At 40.8% G+C, this 19,063-nt stretch overlaps 1 protein-coding gene across 1 annotated transcript in view; it reads left to right on the plus strand.

Moving 5' to 3' along the window:
- The window catches only part of NUP188 (nucleoporin 188), a 40,193-nt gene that overhangs the window by 3,863 nt on the left and 17,267 nt on the right, over window positions 1-19,063 (plus strand). The window contains exons 4-19 of the mRNA XM_090275280.1: window positions 1,281-1,365; window positions 2,016-2,096; window positions 2,553-2,603; window positions 3,337-3,429; window positions 3,549-3,668; window positions 8,900-9,111; window positions 10,086-10,200; window positions 10,843-11,043; window positions 11,896-11,985; window positions 14,302-14,367; window positions 15,159-15,278; window positions 15,806-15,932; window positions 17,660-17,812; window positions 18,019-18,145; window positions 18,360-18,447; window positions 18,539-18,615. Coding sequence (XP_090131406.1) covers window positions 1,281-1,365; window positions 2,016-2,096; window positions 2,553-2,603; window positions 3,337-3,429; window positions 3,549-3,668; window positions 8,900-9,111; window positions 10,086-10,200; window positions 10,843-11,043; window positions 11,896-11,985; window positions 14,302-14,367; window positions 15,159-15,278; window positions 15,806-15,932; window positions 17,660-17,812; window positions 18,019-18,145; window positions 18,360-18,447; window positions 18,539-18,615 — 1,806 coding nt within the window. The remainder of the gene's footprint in view (window positions 1-1,280; window positions 1,366-2,015; window positions 2,097-2,552; window positions 2,604-3,336; window positions 3,430-3,548; window positions 3,669-8,899; window positions 9,112-10,085; window positions 10,201-10,842; window positions 11,044-11,895; window positions 11,986-14,301; window positions 14,368-15,158; window positions 15,279-15,805; window positions 15,933-17,659; window positions 17,813-18,018; window positions 18,146-18,359; window positions 18,448-18,538; window positions 18,616-19,063) is intronic.

The following is a 19,063-nucleotide window of genomic DNA, read 5'->3' on the forward strand; positions in this document are numbered from 1 at the left end:
TCGTGATGTTAACCTTGCTTCCTTGGGTAAGGTAGCATTTGCCAAGTTTCTCCTCTGTAAAGTCACTCTTTTCTCTTTCTGTCTTCTATTTTTTTTGGAAGTGAGTCGCTAAATATAGCCCACTTTAGGTAACAAGTGTAGTGGAATTAAACTTCGCCTTCTGAAGAGGGTAGTACCCATGTATATTATTTGGACTTTTTCTGTAAGGAAGGTTTGTCCCCTTCTCCCCTATTTATTTATTTGTTTGTTTATTCATTTATATCACTAGAGACTCGTATGTGTGTGTGTGTGTTTTATTAAATCCTAACCTGATGATATGTGATATGTTTTTTATTGCTTTGAGAGGGAGAGAGAAAAACTTCAAGAGAAACATCAATATGAGAGAGAAATATCAATCGGTTGTCTCCCGTACACACCTTGACTGGGAATTGAACCTAGAACCCAGGCATGTGCCCTGGCCGGGAATCGAACCCCAAACCTTTTGGTGTATGGGATGACGCTCAAACCAACTGAACCACCCAGCCAGGGAATCATGTATATTTATATTATACTTAGTTTATATGTGTTCCAGCTTTGGCCATTGGGAGTTTTTTTTAGATTGGCTTCTATGACCTTTTGACATGTCCCCTCCTTTTGTTTTCTGAGTATTTTCTTTACTTTCTGGCATTACAAGATGCTCCAGGCTCATCTAGTCTTTTCTGCACTCCAGCTCTAAATCAACCATTTTTTAAAGGATTCCTGGTACCTTTTGGTAAAGAATAGTATTAGAAACCAAGATCTGGGTGCTGGGTGTGCTTGCTGCTTGTGGTGAGGGGATGTCATAGCTTCCAGGCCTTCTCAGTGGAGAGAGCTAGATAATATATGTATGTATACTAACAGACCTGGTTTTAAATTTCACCTCAACTTTTTATTAGCTGTGGGATTTTTGGTAAGTTATTTTCTAAGTGTTGATAATTCCATTTGTAAAATGGGGATAGTAATATTTACGTTTCAGAATAGTTGTAAAGATCAAAATTAATTAATGTAACTTTTATTTACAAATAATATTGTTATAGCTATTGTTTGTAACAGATATTTATTATCTGTTAGGCATAGATAATTCTGTGTTAAAAAGTCTGTAGAAATGAATTTGTATGTGTGTGTGTGTGTGTGTGTGTGTGTGTATTTTGTAGTCACCTAAAGGGTGAGAAAAGGTCTGTAGTAAAAATATTTTTATTTTTATTTTGAACCCCCAGAGGGTCATTGTGAATGAGGAAAATGATTCATTGTTCTTTTCATAGTCCAAATTCTGCTGAAAAAGTGAAAGCTAGTAAAGATTTAAATTCAACACAGAAGGAACTGGGTTTAAGAATCAGCAAGTTTTTGGTAAGTAAAAATTAGCACTGGCTCAGTTTATTACCTGGAGTGTGGATATGCATGCTTTTATTGTTAGTAATTGTTGTGAAAATTCAGTTTATGTCAGTTTTGGAGATTAAAGTGAGCATATTGTGTTTCAGGAATACCCAATGCTTCTAGCTAAGAGCCACAAATCAAGTTGCCTGACCTGTTTACTACATATAGTGTTTTCTTCAGCATACATGTGATGTTCTTTAAATTGACTAGACTATTTAAATATGTAGCTGCTTCCTTTTAATTTTGGAAACCCAGATCATGTCTGCTGCCATGTTAATGTGCTTAATGAATAAGCACAGTTGTTTCTGGCACGGTACATTTGTCATGTCAATTATGTGTCAGTGACTTGCTTCTGTTTTCTCCTATTTGGGTTAAAATTTGTTAGGTTGGGGGTGGGTTGAGTGGGGGAGAGAAATTGGGAGAAAAGGGGACAACTGTAATTGAAAAACCAAAAATAAAAAAAAAATAAAAAATTTGTTAGGTTGTATGAAATCTTTAAAAGAATTTTTGTTTATTCAAATTCTGTGTGCATTCCAGAGGATAAATCTTTAGAATGCTTTGCATCCTATGTGTGGTTTCTGAGCTGAGGTGGCTGTTTCTCACTTAAGACCTTTGTATATCAGGGTCTTGATGAAGAACAGAGTGTACAGTTACTCAACTGTTACGTTCAAGAGGATTACAGAGGTACTCGGGACTTAGCAAAGGTTTGTGGTTATGTCCGTCTCCCTTGGCTGCCTCTATCCTTTCCCTTGTTGGTTCTGGATAATATAGGGTTTGGTACCAGTTCCTTGTAACAGAGGGAGGTGATCAGATAAAGCAGCTCTCTGCAAGGACTTTATAAAGGCCCAAAAAAACACATGCTTAAGCTGAGGTCTGTCCTCAGACTTAGAGGTGGGGAGAGATCAGAGGTTGACATGTTCATCACAGAGTCTCAGGATATGAGAGCTGGAAAGGACCTTGGACAACATCTAGCCTGTCCAGTTCCTCATTTTTTATAGGGGGGGCGGGGGGGGGGGCAAGGGTTTGAGCACAGACTTGGATATACTTAGGTAAAAAATCTTTGAAGAAATGAATGGGTAATGGATGAGGTGAAGATGTTTACCTTTTTCTTTGTGAGTTGAGTTTTGCTAACAAGATGGCTTCCTGCCTTTTCTTTTTAGCTTGAGACGGTACTGCAGGATGAGAGGCAGAGCCAGGCCTTAATCCTGAAGGTCAGTAGTCATCACCACTTCCATTCTTTGATGTAAAATTGAGTGCTGGCTTCTTGACCTTGTTCTCCTGAGCATTGCTAGCTTTTGACTGTTTTGAGGTAAGCATTGAGGTCTTAAAGAAGAAGCTTATTAACTTGTGAAATAAGGGGTTTTCATCCACTGGAACCAGTTGAGTTTTTCCCAAAGGAGATTCTTCAGCCATTGGGGGTGAGAACTGGTTCATGGGCAACTTTTCTCTAGATCTCAGTACAACAGGATTAATTTGTATTTCTTTATCTCCCTCCACCTCCCAAAACAACCTTCTCACCTGGGATCTCACTTTACAATGGACTTTGATCGTGGCTTCTGAAGTAGTTTCCTGTTTGATATTTGCCGAGAACTAAGTCCATTAGTTATAAGGAATTAGGACTTGCACCAGTGGTATTTTTATATTTACTTTCATGTAGTTGGCTGTCAGTTTATAGTAGTGTGTTATTTGAATGCTCTAACAGCCAGAAATCCTTATTTATATTATGAAATAATTGCTTTTATCTTGCATGACTCTACCTGTGTCCCAGTTTATGAAGATCCTTTGCTTTCTTTTGGCCTACCACTGTGTTTCCATTTCTGTGATTGATTATACAAATTGAACTTTTCCATTCACGTCGTTATGTGATCTCTTTATCAGTAAATTACAATTGAGTATCCTGGGCAGTAGTGTGCGAATGATTTTGAATCTTTGGGTTCTTCCCAGATTGCAGATTATTACTACGAAGAAAGAATATATATCCTTCGTTGCGTCTTACACCTTCTCACTTATTTCCAAGATGAAAGACATCCCTATAGGGTAAGCCCATTTAGTCCTCTTGGTTCCCTTTACCCCGTAAAATTCAACTCTTAAATCATTTTATATTGTTCATATTTATGGTCACATGACTATTTACCTGTTCGGGATTGTTTTTTAAGGTTGAATATGCAGACTGTGTTGATAAATTGGAGAAGGAGTTAGTTACAAGATATAGACAGCAGTTTGAAGAGCTTTATAAAACTGAAGCACCAACATGGGAGACACATGGAAACCTCATGGTATGTGGTTATTGGGCCCTCTTACAGTTCCTAGGAGAAGTGTATACCCTTTCTCATAATGCTCCAAGTTAGATTATTTGTTCATTTATTAACAAAACATCTATAGATTATCATTCTTCAGAAAAATTTAAATATGTCAATATGGATCAAAACATTTATGACTAACAACTGGTACTTAAGTCTGGACCTTTTCTCTTGACTTTGTCTATTCAGTTAATTTACTTTCTGTTCTTACCTAAAATATTCTCTTAGTGGTTAATGGAACTCTAAGCCCAAGATTTTATCTTCTTTATTATCATTATCTATTTAGTATGTGATACTAGTCTGATTATTTTATCTGAAATCTGAAACCAATATCCATTTATAGATTAACATTATTATAATCTTTTGTTTTGAAAATATGTGTTTATTAAAACAATTCAACCAAAACAGAGACAGTAGTTTTTTAAAATATTTACTAGAAGAAAAGAGCCTATTTACAATAGCAAAAAAAGCATAAGTAAGCTTAGCCACAACCCAAAATCTAAAGGAAGAGAACTTTAAAATGCTATAAAGGGTGTAAAAGAAATCATAACCAAATGGAAAGATGCCACATTCTTGGATATAAAGACTCAACACCGTAAAAGTGTCAGCACGTATACATTTAGTGCAATCCCAGAAAAAATACTATCAAGTGTTTGTTTAGCCTTTTATTTTGGAACTGAACCAGCCGATTCTAAAATTCATGTGAAACATAAGTGAGAATAGTCAGAAAATTTTTGAAAAGAGCAAGTGATGAAGAAAATTAGACATTAGATGATTGTACTGCAGTAACTTAAAGCATGGCATCAGTACATGAATAGACTGGTGATAGAGCATAATAGAAAGTTTAGCCACAGACCAAAATACTGATAGGGAATTATCGGCAGCCGTCCGTCTCGAGAGACGATGGTGTAGCTTCTTAAGAGTCTATCTGCACCGCCGAGAATGGTTGTGCAGTCCGACTCGGGAGTGATACAGTATCTGTCTCCTCCCGTGTTGAATCGACATCTTGCGATGACGCTGGAGTGTCCTCTCCAGTGAAGCTGAAGCTACAGAGCCTGGGCAGGGTGATATGGAGGGTCTGCTGTTGCCCATGCAGCAGACCCCCCCTCTCTTCGCAGCTGAAGGGTCCAAGGGAAAGACGGAGTCAATACAGCTTGGCTTCAGGTGCGCCGCAGGAGTTGCCGGTGTTGACTACAACGTCAAACCGCCTTAGGGACTCCGGCTCCGGATTTTCTGTCGGGGTTTACTCCCTTAGCCTTTCCCCTGAAGAGGTATGCCGCAAGGCAGCGGAGGTTTTTTGGAGTCGGAGTTTTCCTTCTCTGATGTGCCCTGACTGGAAGATCGAACCAGCGACACTTAGCTCGCAGGCCGATGCTCAATCCACTGAGCCAAACCAGCCAGGGAGATAGGGAATTAGTGTATGATAAAGAAAGGCAACATTTCAGATTGGTGGAGAAATAATGAAGAGATCAGTGAAATATAAAATGGACAACCAATAGAGAAAACTGTTGACAGAACTACCATTATCAGAAAGGAGTCAGGAGACTCTCTACAAATCCTACAGAATAATAAGAAAGTATAGTCAGCTTTATACAGGTAAATTTTGCTACTTAGATGAAATGGACTAATTCTTTTTATAGACACAGGTTACAAAAACAGACTCAAGAAGAAATAGAAAAGTTGAATAGCTGTATATCAACTGCAGAAAACTGAAACCAGAATTTAAAACTTTCCCACAAAGAAACATTGTTTTCATGACTTTAAATATTTTTTGCCAATCCCTTCTAGCCTGCAAAGTCTCTTTTGAGGAATCAGCTGAGAGTATTATAGGAATTCACTTGTAGGTAACTGACTGCTTTTCTCTTTCTGCTTTTAAGATTCTCTTTATCTTTAACCTTTGGCATTTTAATGATGATGTGTCTTGGAGTGGGCCTCTTTGCAACCATCTTGTTTGGGACTCTGTGCTTCCTGGACTTGCATGTCTTATTTCCTTCACCAAATTAGGGAAGTTTTCTCTCATTATTTTTTCAAATAGATTTCCAATTTCTTGTTCTTTCTCTTCTTCTGATACCCATATGATGTTAATGTTGGAATGCTTGAAGTTGTCCTGGAGGCTGCTTACACTATCCTTGTATTCTTGGGTTCTTTTTTTCTTCTTGTTGTTCGAATGGGTTGTTTTTTGCTTTCTTATGTTTCAAATCATTGATGTGATTCTTGGCTTCATCCACTCTACTGTTGTTTCCCTGTAACTTGCTCTTTATTTCAATTAGTGTATCCTTTGTTTCTGACTGGATCTTTTTTATGCTTTTGAGATCCTCACTAAGTTCCTTGAGCATCCTTATAACCAGTGTTTTGAACGCCGCACACGATAGATTGCTTATCTCCATTTTGTTTAGTTCTTTTTCTGGAGTTTTGTTCTGTTCTTTCATTTGGGCCGTGTTTCTTTGTCTCCTTAGTTTAGCAGCCTCCCTGTGTTTGTTTCTATGTATCAGGTAGAGCTGCTATGACTCCCTGTCTTGGTAGTGTGACCTAATGTAGTAGGTGTCCTACAGGGTCTAGTGGCACAGCCTCCCCTATCTCCCAAACGGGGTACTCAAGGTACACCCTTTCTGTGGGCTGAGAACACCCTACTCTTGTAGTTGAGCCTTGATTGCTGTTAGCAGGTCAATGGGAGGGATTTTCCTAGGCCAGTCAGCTGCAAGGACTGGCTGTGACCACTGATCACCAACCTCCATCCCCTGTGCAGGATCAGCTGTGTGGGGGCAGGGTGGGGGTGCTCTGATATGGCCTGTAGGTGTCCACTGGGTGTGCAGACTCTGGGGTTTCCCAGGTGGTGCAGACCAAGATCAGCCCCCAACTGTGTTTTGCCCAGGGCCACCCTGCCTGTGCTACAAAGCAACCTGAGATGGCTGCTACTTGTGCTGGGCTTGGAGATTCCCAAACAAAGCCGAGCTGTGTATCTTGACTGGCTGCTGCTAGTGCTGGGCATGGGGCCACTGAGCAAGAGGTACAGGGGCTGGACCTTACAGAGGATGGCTGTTGCTTGTTTGAGAACATTTAGGAAGTTGTGAAGCCTGAGCCAAGACCAGCCATTCATAGGGAAAAGCAGCTTGTGTGGGCCCATGAGTTGGGTGGGACAGAGTCTTTGGGGATCTCCAGGTAGGTTGATTGGGTCTCAGATATGGCACTAGCCTGCCAGCTCTGTGGCTCTGTTGGGGGAGGTTCAGAAAAGGGACAGTGACCTCTGCCTGCCTTTCTGTCTGGGAGAAAGCTGTCTCCCGGCTCTCGCCTTCATGCCAGACACTTCAGTTCCTCCCTGTGTGCCACTGGTGCCTTTCAAGCTGCTACCCCAGTGCTGGGGCTCAGAGGGAGTGAGTCTGAGTAAGTTCATATGTTGGTGCTTTGAGAGGAACTGCTTGGGACTCCAGAAGCTTCTTTCCACTGACTCAGTCCCCACTGGCTTTTGCAGCCAGAAGTTATGGGGTCTTATTTTCCCTGCACTGGAACCCTGGACTGGGGGGCCTGGTGTGGGCCTGGGACTCCTCGCTCCTGAGTTTTTATCCACCACACGTGGATGTGGAACTAGCCTGTTTCATGCCTCTGCCCCTCCTAGTAGTTTGGATGGATGTGGTTTCTTTAATTCCATAATCGTTAGACTTCCATTCAGCTCGATTTGTGATGGTTCTGAGTGATAGTTGTTCTATATTTTAGTTGTAATTTTGATGTGGTTGTGCAAGGATGTGAGCCATGTTTACCTATGCCAACATTTTTAGTCCACAAATTTTGATGTTTTATTTTCATTATTATTCAGTTCAAAATCGTTTTTAATTTCCCTTTTGATTTTCTTTGACCCAGTATTATTTAGAAATGTATTATTTAATTTCCAAATATTGGAATTTTTTTTTAGGTATCTTATTGCTACTGTTCTTTAATTCCTGTATGATCAAAGAACATAATCTGTATTATTTTTGTATTTTAAATTTACTGTTCCATGGTGTATGGCCCATCACATGATCTATCTTGGTGAATTTACCATGTACATGTGAAAAGAACTTGTATTTGGCAGTAGTTGGGTGTGGTGATCTATAAATATCAGGTCAAGATTGCTTATATCTTCTGTGTCTTTGCTGATTTTTGTGTAGTTGTTCTGTGAGTCCTACAATAATTGATTTTAATAGTAAAAGATTGGTAATAGCCTAAATGCCCATCCAAGTGGGCTGGTTAAAATAAATTATGGCATTTCCATGCAATGGAGTAATATGCAATATTCATTAAAAATAATGAAGGGACTGGTTGATATATTACTGTGCAGCTCTAAAAAGGAATGAAAAATAAGGGAATTGTTAATACACTATTAGAGCAAATAATCTGTAAGATACATTGTTAAGTGAATAAAGTAGGATGAAGAATAGTTTGTGCAATATATTATTTGGTTTAGAGATTGAAGGATGGATGGACAGATAGATAGACAGACTAGAATGTATGAATTTAAGTGTATGCTGTATTACTGGAAGGAGAGACAGAAACCTCTCAGCAGTGGTTGCCTCTGGGAAGAGGTTGGATGGGCGACAGGAATTGCAGGGAGGGAAGTTTTTTTTAACCCTGTTCTCACACAGTAGTCTCCTCTTACCCGTGCTTCTGTTCTAGGCAGTTTCAGTTATCCATGATAAACCGTGGTCCAAAAATATTAAATGGAAAATTCCAAAAGTAAACGATACATTAGTTTTAAATTGCACGCTATTCTGAGTGGTGTGATGTGAAGTCTCGAGCTGTTCTGCTCTGTCGCACCAGTAAGTGAGTCATCCCCTTGTCCAGTTAGCCACGTGGTGGCCTCGGCTGTCAATGCAGCCGTCATGGCATCAGAGCGCTTGGGTCCAGGTAACTGTTACTTGATAATGCCACACTCACATGCTTTCATTGCAGTGCGTTGTTATAGTTGTTCTATTTCAGTGTTAGTTATCGTTAACCCCTCACTGTGCTTAATTTATAAATTAAACTTTATCGTAGATTCTGTATGTAAAGGAAAAAACATAGTATACATAGGGTTCAGTACCGTCCACGGTTTCACACATCCACTTAGGGTCTTGGAATGTATTCTCTGTGGGTAAGGTGGACTGCTATACCTGTATTACCTAGTAAAAATAACTAAAAATTTAACGTTTTTAAATTTGATTTTATTTCTCCCTTTTTTTTCATTGGTTGTGAAGACTGAGCGCCAGGTGTCTCGGTGGTTTGTCCAGTGCCTTCGGGAACAGTCCATGCTGCTAGAGATTATTTTTCTTCATTATGCATACTTCGAAATGCCACCAAGTGACCTATTGGTATTAACCAAGATGTTTAAAGAGCAAGGATTTGGTAGTAGGCAGACGAACAGGCACCTGGTGGATGAGACCATGGACCCTTTTGTGGATCGGATTGGGTGAGTTTGAATGAATTGAGGTCATAGAACTTGTACAGTGTTCTGTTATATCGATATTATAGTGGTCCTGTGAATGGGTGAGGGGAGGTGTACTTTTCACTTAATAGGTGGAGAAAGATGGGTGTTTTCCATGCTCTGGGTCATATAGGGAGTAAAGACTAGGATAGAGAGGACATGTTCTCTCAAAATAAGTATTGCATTCTGTTCTTTACTCTTATCTAAAAGGTTCATCCATTCATTCAACAAAACAGTTGTTGAGCACCTGTGTGCAGTCCAGGTACTGTGCAGACACTACGACTATGACAAATAAGGCAGATTTGTTACCTGCCCTCTTTGAGATCAGTTTATGGACTTCGAATTTAAGGCAATGAGTATATTTACATTTTGAGTCCTGTTGTCTCTTTGGACAATGATACACAGTTAAGCAGTGAGACAGGTAATCAGGGTCAGATGTAGTTGGTGGCTGTAGAAACCTTTAGGACTTGATCTGTGTTTCGGTAGGCACAAGCCACATGTGACTGTTGAGCACTTAAGATGTGGCTGGTTAGGCCCTGGCTGAGTGCCTCCGTTTGTTGGAGCATCGTCCTATATACCAAGAGGCTGTGGATTCGATTACCAGTCAAGGCACATACCTAGGTTGCGAATTTGATCCCTTGTCGGGGTGCGTATGGGAGGCAGCTGATCCATGTCTCAGTCTCTCTCTGTCTCTCTTTCTCTAGCTCGCTCTCTCCCCTCTTCTCTCTCTTTAGAATCAATAAGCATATCCTCAAGTGTGCATAAAAAAAAAATAAGGCTGGTCAAACAGATGTGCTGGAAGTTTGAAACACGTACTGAATTTAGAATATTTAGTGTGGAAAAGAATGTAAAGTAACTCAATAATAATTTTTTAAATATTGAAGTGGCTTACATTTCATTTGTTTTCCAGTGAGGCTAGAGTAGCATCCATGAACCCATGATACTCTTTTCCTTCCCAGCTACTTCAGTGCCCTTATCCTGGTGGAAGGCATGGATATTGAGTGCTTGCACAAGTATGCTTTGGACGACAGAAGAGAACTGCACCAGTTTGCCCAGGATGGGCTTATTTGTCAGGTAAACGTGGAACAGCCACTTTTCTTTTTCCAGACCTTTTTTGGTCAGTAGTATGCTTTTGACCACTCAATTATACTGCTGCGTAGTATTTTCCTTGCTGTGGAATTGGAGGTTCTGCATTGTTATGAAGGTCATTGGATCTAGGAGAAATCTCAGATCTGTCAGTTATCTGCGTAGAGGTGAGAGTGGAACCTGTGAGGACGACTTGAGCCACTCAGAGAGGATATAGGACGAGAGAGGCCCAAGGACAGAACCTTGGGGGATGTCTGTATTTATGCCGCCTGTGAAGGAAGAAGAAAGGGGAAGAATTTGGGGTGGGATGGTTAGAAATATTGAAAATGAGGAGAGAGCAGAGAAAGTTCAAGAAGGATCAGGGGAAATTTTCTAGAGTCTCCATTTGAACATGTATTTTATAATCTTAGATTAAGACTACTTAAATCAGAAGGAAGAAAAAGTAAATAGAGGGAAGAGTACTTGAGGGGTTTATTAGTGAGGTGCCTGGGGTTTGGGAAGAGTAGAATACCACAGTGGGAGAGAGGGGCCACTCTGCATGAGTGGAAGACTTTAAGCATGATGAAGAGTCCCGTGGAGGGGTCCTGATCCTTTCTGTTCAGTGACACAGGTGTTTTCTTTTCTCATCAGGATATGGACCGTTTGATGTTGACCTTTGGGGACATTCCGCATCATGCCCCAGTACTTTTGGCCTGGGCTCTCCTCCGCCACACCCTGAGTCCAGAAGACACAAGCAGTGTTGTCCGCAAGATTGGCGGCACAGCTATCCAGCTGAACGTGTTTCAGTACTTGACCCGATTGCTCCGCTCGCTGGCCAGTGGGGGAAATGATGTGAGGCTCAGGCTGCTGGTGCTAGAGCGTGGGCATGGGCCAAGGGCAGGGAAGCGGCTCACCAATGAGTCATGATAATAGTAGTAATAATTGTAATGTCATAACTGACCTTTACAGACACTGTGCTCAGCGCTTCCTGTGTATTATCTTATTTCATTCTTGTATCACTTCTTTGCACTATGCATTATCATCCTATTTTTTGCATTAGGAAATTGAGATTCAGGGACATGAAATTTGCTCACAGGAACAATAATTGCCACTTAGTGATGGATACGGTTTGAACCTACTATCTATGTCTGACTCTTTGCCAGTATATATCTCCTAGAAGATAGTTTTGGTCATATTGACTGGAGAAATCTTTTTGGGGTGCTTGCTCATTCAGCTGTAACAGGAGGAACTAGAAATTCTCTTGAGTTTCGTGTTTGGGGCTTAAGTTGAATGGCATAGTTTAGTCAGCTTGTTTGACCTGCTGAAATGAAACCTCAGCCCACAGGCCCCACTTGTTGGCACTGGCTGACTTATCTTAGTGACAGTGCAGGCAGCGGCATAGTTCATATTAGCCCAAAGAGAGTCTGTTCTTCCTGTAGACTGGATGGGATTTTCTTCCTCATTAAAACTTGGGGTCATTTTGAAAATGATTCCCTTTTGATTTTTTTCTTAGTTTGCAATATTTTTGTCTCCTGCTTTTTCTTCACCCTTTGTCTTCTTGATCTTGAGACTAAATTGGGGAAAGGATGAAGCCTCGGATTCCCTTCCCGTTTATTCACAGTGACTATATTAATGTGACAGAATTAGGCTGACTCTGGGAAAGCGTTGCATCACTCAGAATGACTTACCCCTTCGCCGTTACAGTGCACCACGAGCACCGCGTGCATGTGTGTCTACGGACTCCTGTCTTTTGCTCTGACCTCGCTGGAGCTGCACACGCTGGGCGATCAGCAGGTCAGTGTCTGGCTTTTGTGAGGCTGTCTGCACCGCCCAGCTCTGCAAGCAGTTCCCTAGGGTCCTGCTTTGGAGCTGATAAAACACACACCCGTATACCTCAGGTGTAATTTGTTTATTGCTGTTTGTTTTCATTCACTGTATTATATAAATGATACATACTAATGATACAGAAATCAGAAAGTGCTGATAAAAAGAAAAAGTATAATTGCATCAAAAAGTCTTTTGATGGGTTCCCTTCCAAGTATTTTATGCACATATCTGTAAAAATATAATTTAAATTCTTCTCTAGAAATGGAATCACAATGTAGATACTATTTTGTAACCTTATTTTTTTATTTTATAGTGCATTTGTCCTAAAATCTGTTGGTGATGTTAAATATTTTTTGCGGTATTTTTAATTTTTAATTTATTTTTTAAAGATTTTATTTATTATTTTTAGAGAGAGAGAGAAAGGAAGGGAGAGAAACATCAATGTGGGAGAGAAACAATGTGCGAGAGAGCTGTGGATCGGTTGCCTCTCGTATGCCCCCAACTGGGGGCCTGGCCCGCAACCCAGGCACCCTGAGTAGGAATTGAACCAACAACCTTTCGGTCCACAGGCCAGGGTTCAATCCACTGAGCCCCACCAACCAGGGCCTGCAGTATTTTTTTTTAATGAAATATTTCAAATTACACCAAAGTGGACAAAATTATATAATGAGCCCTCATGGTCTCCTCACCACCGTCACAGCTGATCTCAACTATTTTTGCCCCTCCCCTCCTTGATTATTTTGAAGCAAATTCCAGACATTATTTCAGCTCATCTGTGAATATTTTAGTAAAACTTCACAATCATTATTATATCTTAAAAACAATATCTTTATATATCAAATCAGGATTCAAATTTTGACATCTTATAAGTGTCATGAATTTGTCCTAAGTTTGTTCCTTCGGATCAGGATCTAAATAAGGAAGGTCTGCACACTGTTGCTTAGTAAGTCTGACAGGCGCTTGTAGTCTCTGTCTGCGCTGTCCACGGCAGTAGCCGCAAGCCCACCCTTGTCTAGATCCATTCATTCCTTAGAGGGTACAGAACGGCGCTATTCTGTCTCTCCTCTTATGTTTAGTGGTCAGAACATCGCTATAAAAAGTGTGTTTCATGACGTGTACAAAGAGTGAATCATTGTGTACATCTGAAACGAATAGAATGTATGTCAGTTATACCTCAGTTTCTTAAAAAAAGAAATTTGCTGTCATTAACTATTTGATACTCTGCTTCTTTTCCTGTATTTCTCAGTTTTCCCTGGCGTTTTCCAAAGTGGCTAATGAGGATTTTATGTGTGAACTCATGATTTAAACATACTGGCTTTGTTTTAATTTAATCCATTGCAGGTATTATGCTCAGTCTGCCCCATCTTTGGTCCTTAAGAGCTTTTATAGATTAGCTTCTGAGTCTGTGTAACACCGTCCTCACATATTTTGATAGCTCTGTTGCTTTCTGGTATGACGAAGTGTTGCAGGGTTATTTTATACGATTCTTGCTCCACACCTGGAATCTGCCGTTTCTCCAGGGAGCCCTGGCTGCTTTCAGTGGGAAGTGGTGTTTGAGGAGTTTTTTATAACTAAGTCATTGTATTCATTTTTAATAATTAGGAACTTGTTTTGGAAATTAAAGAAATGAAGCTGATGACAATTTTTTATCATTGGAGAGAAAAAAATTGGTATTAATTGAAAGACTCAATTTCCAAAGCTCTAGAGGCTTAGAACAAGCTTTGCAGCCTTTTCCACATTTGGACCCTACTGTATCCCTGGAGGACTGGCATTGACATACTGAGGTTGCAAAAGTCCTAGTACTTGGATTTAAAAAAAAATTATTTTGTAGGACATTATTAGATTCCCAGTGTATGTGTAGCTCTGTGCTAGGTGCTGAGGATAAAAAAACTTAAAAGGCATTATTCTTGTCCTCTAGAACTGTTTAGTTGATCCTAGTAATAGCTCACATTTACATGGCATTGGAAAATTTACAGTTTACTTCCCCATACATTATTTCATTTAATATTTACAATACTGTGAAGCGAATAATATTGTCACCATTTTACAGGTAAAGAATTTGAAATTCAGAGAATTTAATTTGCCTAATAACATACAGCAGAAATAACAGACACCCTAGATGGGCTGTATTGTTACCTTTTAAACCCCAAGGTCTTTCTAACATACTATATGAGATATCATTGATTTTTTTATTTCAACAGAATAAAGTTTTAAAAAAAAAGTGGGGGGGGGGGCTGGTTCAACTAGGAAAAATAAGCTGTTTTCTTTCCCTTCTCTCACCAGGATGTAATCGACACAGCATGTGAGGTCTTGGCAGACCCTTCTCTCCCAGAACTATTCTGGGGAACAGTAAGTATGCCAGAGGGAGGCATGCTATGGTATTCTCTGTAGCAAAAGAATTTATCAAGCACTTAAGCAGTGAAAGGTCTTATACTAAGCATTTTAAGTCCATTTTCTTATTTAACCTTGACAAAAATCTACAAGGTAGAAAGTATTATTGTCACCATTTTGCAAATAAGGAAAAGTGATGCTCAGCGATGTGAAGTGACTTGTCCAAGGTCACCCACTTAGACAGCCAGGGCTGGGATCTAGTTCTGTCTGACTTGATTCTGTAGTCCACATTAATAACCAGTGTGTTATCTGTTCTACCTGTTAAGTCTTTTTTCACATTGGGAATTTTAGGCACCAGTATTTCTGTAACTTTTTTTTGTAGAATTCTTACAAAGTTATTTGAGACAAATTAAGACATATGCCAAGGGATGTGATCTCAAATGCTCCCATTGCTGTAACTCTTGAAGGTACTATTGGAGGTTGTAATCCCAGTGAGTTGTCAGAGTCTATTTTCATTGGTTGGTGCTTTTTACTTTAGCGAGAACATGTCATGCAAAGATGGACAGAGCTGTCTTCCTGGAGCGCAGAGGCTGGAGGCTCACTGGAGGCAGTAGCAGTCTTTATTTGGGTCCTAATCAAATCATTTGTCGCTGGCCCTTTTCAATGGAAATGTGGAAGTCTTAAATTATTAGGGAGTCTGTCTAAAGGAAGGGATTAAGTTTAGATTTTCTCGTGATTGCTGGGCACTTGGGAGATATGTTAATTTATAGATAATGTGAACGTCTGTGATTTCTCCCCTTCCACTGTAGGAGCCAACCTCAGGTCTTGGGATCATTCTGGACAGTGTGTGTGGAATGTTCCCTCACCTCCTCTCCCCACTCCTGCAATTGCTACGAGCCCTCGTATCAGGGAAGTCTACTGCCAAAAAGGTAGGTTGTTCAGTTAGATGCTGAAGAGAGTGGGAGATAGTTTTTAGGACTTCTTTTTGCTTTCCACATTGAAATCCCACCGCCAGGGTAAGCATTAGTCTGAAGTTTAATGCCAAAGATAGTACCTCAGTTCTATAAAATTAAATAAAAATGTTTTTATTAAGTACCTACTGTAGATAATGTGGAAATAAGACAAAAAATGAAGTTCTTTAAGAGATAATAGAGATAAGAAATGCATAACTAATAAAGTCAGGTGGTGGACAGTAAATGCCGTTTGAGCAGTAAAGACCGTACTGTTCAGGGGAGGCAGCTGTACGGGGGTGGGAGGGCGCCTGGAGGTGAGTGAGAGAGAAGATTTGGCAAGGAGCTCGGAGGCAGTTCCAGAAGAGTCACAGGGTTGGGTTTGTAAGGAGTTGGAGAGTCTGCGCATATACAGTCTGGCTGAAAGAGCAGAGTGGCAGATGTGGGACCCTTTAGCATGTCCCCTAGGCAAATGTGTGGCTGGGTTTCTCTCCGCATGTTGGCAGGTGTATAGTTTCTTGGATAAGATGTCTTTCTACAATGAGCTTTATAAGCACAAACCTCATGACGTGATCTCCCATGAAGATGGAACTCTGTGGCGGAGGCAAACGCCCAAACTCCTTTACCCCCTTGGTAAGATAAATGAGGAGACCTCGGTTCACTAACCTCTTTCCCTCTGATTTTTATTTAGACCTCATCTCTTTAGACCTCATTGCTGTTTTAATTATTTCATGCAAGGTGCCTTTAAAGCAGTTCCTTCTCTCTGCTGTTATTGTTGATTTGTTGATAAATTGTTAGTCAGTTTCTCTCTTTTTTACGTCATTGATTGCTTTATTTAAAAAATAACGCACGTTCACTGTAACAAGGGAAACAACACAGAGGTACATTGTAAAAATTTACTCTCTCCAGGCCTGTCTCTGTTAGAGAATCAGTGCTGAGAGTTTGTTGTGTGTCCTTGTACACGTTTCTGTATACTTTCACTAATTCATTCTAGAAGTTGATCTTACTATCTGCCTCATTCTTTTTAGTAACTACATAATTATTCTTGGTGTTCTATTATTGTTTATCTTTTTCCTTCTAAAGGACATTTAGGCTGTGTCAGTTTTTTGCCACCACAAACAACACTGCATTTGGTACATATACCTTTATATACTGGTGCTTTCATTTTTAGTACATAGAGTCCCCAAAGCGGGATTGTTGGGGAAAAGGGCATACACAATAAAGAGTCTAAGTACATGTCCACCGGCGTATACAGTGGATAAACAAGATGTGTGTGTGTGTAGTGGAATATTATTATTCAGCCTTAAAAAGGAAGGGAATTCTGACACACACTATAACGTGGGTGAATCTAGAAAGCCTGCTAAGTGAATGAGACAGTCCCGAAAGGACAAAGATTTATGACTCACCCCTGTGAGGCACTAGAATAGTCAAATACATTGAGACAAAGTAGACTGGCGGGTGACGGGCTGAGGGGTGGGGGACTAGGGAGTTATTGGGTGATGGGGCCGGTGTCAGTTTGGCCGGAGGAGAAGAGTTCTGGAGATGTGGGTGGCGACGGTGGCACACAGTGTGCATGGACCTAATGCCACTGGACTGTACACTTAAAATGGTTAAAGTGGTAAATTTTATGTTATGTATATTTTACCACAATTTCAAAATAACTTAAAAATTAGAATAGTCCCAAATTGTAGAAAAAAAGTTATAGCAATTATTTTCATACTGGCAGTACATAACAGTAACCAGTTAAAACCCGTAAGCTTATGTGTAGTCCAGGTGCTCAAGGAGCCAAATATAGAAGGAGCAGCCTTGTCCTTCTAATCTCGGTACCACCACTGACTTACCCAGTGACCTGCAGTCCCATAGGTGCTCTTCCCAGAGTCACCGTGTGAATGGAGTACCGCTCTCTGCACCCAGCTGTTTTCAGGCACGTGGGAAAACTCACTTCCTCAAATGAAAAGAGAGGGTTGTTTTTGTTTTGGGATTTAAAGATAAGATTTTACTTAATTTTAGAGAGAGGGAAAGGGAAAAAGAGAGGGAGAGACCCACGGTTGGGTTGCTTTTCTCACAGACTCCCAACCATGGACTAAACCTACAACCCAGGCATGCGCCCTGGCTGGGAATTGAACCGGCAACCTTCAGCTTTGCAAGATGACACCCAGCCAACTGAGTCACCCTGGTCAGGCTTGGAGATTTTTTGTTTTTGTTTTTTGTTTTTTAGTGGAGAAGGTTGTAGCAATGTTAGTTAGTAGGAAGAGGGTCTGTGTATCTCTGTGTGATTAAATATTGCTGTCTGGTACAGGAGTCACCCTCCCTGTTGTATCCTCAGATATTAGACCGATTTCTCTCCCTCCCTTCCTTAGGGGGTCAGACCAATCTCCGCATACCTCAAGGCACCGTGGGGCAAGTAATGCTGGACGATAGGGCTTACATGGTACGCTGGGAATACTCGTATAGCAGCTGGACCCTCTTTACCTGTGAGATTGAAATGCTGCTTCATGTTGTTTCCACTGCAGGTGAGGGCCACTTTGGGAGGCGTCACTATGCCGAAGAAAAGTGGACACGCTTAGGGGGTTTGGAGGATAGACTAGAGAATTTCAAAATAAAATTCAGAACCATCCAGGTTATGATTAGTGTAATTTATTTATCTGGGTCTCAGAGACTATTGAGTGATCTTAAAGGAATTGTTTTCCATGAGGTCACAGGCTTCCTTTCCCCTTAGACGTGATTCAGCACTGCCAGAGGGTCAAACCCATCATTGATCTGGTCCATAAGGTGATCAGTACAGACCTGTCAATAGCAGACTGTCTCCTGCCCATCACGTCTCGCATCTACATGCTGCTGCAGCGGTGAGTCACACACCCGTGAGGTTCAAGTCCACACACATTCATCTGTGAGAAGCCCTGGTGTGATAACTGTCCCCAGCTGAGGCTGTTTTTTTTTTTTTTTTTCAACACTTCTGCTGAGAGGAGGGACTTGGGAAGAGAGAACTGGAGAAATATTTGTAGTGGAATAAGTCGCATCATTCATTTTACTGACTAGTGTTTACTGTTCTCCACCCAGATTGACGACAGTGATTTCCCCCCCTGTGGATGTCATTGCTTCCTGCGTCAATTGCTTGACTGTTCTGGCTGCCCGGAACCTAGCAAAGGTGAAGCATCAGGCCTTTAGAACATCCCCAAAATGTTGGACTTGGTGTCTACCTAAGGACATAGGGACATTTGACTCTTTTCCCTTCTCAGGTCTGGACTGATCTTCATCACACAGGCTTTTTACCGTTCGTGGTCCACCAGGTCTCCAACATGAGTCAGATGATTAGGTGAGCCAGGTCTGAGGGTGGGCAGAGTATACATATTCCCTGGGAGCACCACGGGTGTTTCAGCTTTGTTAGTTTTAAAGAAGCTTCTCTGCGCCTGATTAAATTAACTTTCCAGCCTAGAGAGTCCAGAGGTGTCTAGATTCCTTTTCTTAAGCCAGAATCGTTCTGTACTACTTTTCCTTGTTGCATGACTCCTCCAGCTCTCCTGAGAGACCAGTTATTAACACACAGATCCATCTTGCCACCTGAGCATTCTCTTGTTGCTCTTTCTGGCTCATAAGACAATGATTTTTTCCTGATGTTTATTGGGTTTTTCACTTTAAACCTCTTGAGGTTGTATATTGGGTTGGCCAAAAAGTCCATGTGATTTTTTTCCGTAAAATAAAAGACACGTTTTTCATTTTCACCAGTAACTTTATTGACTTGGATATTTTGAGTATGTTGGCTG

The sequence above is a fragment of the Furipterus horrens genome, unplaced genomic scaffold (genome assembly GCF_987537825.1).
Source record: "Furipterus horrens unplaced genomic scaffold, mFurHor1.1.pri manual_scaffold_4, whole genome shotgun sequence".
NCBI classification, from domain to species: domain Eukaryota; kingdom Metazoa; phylum Chordata; class Mammalia; order Chiroptera; family Furipteridae; genus Furipterus; species Furipterus horrens.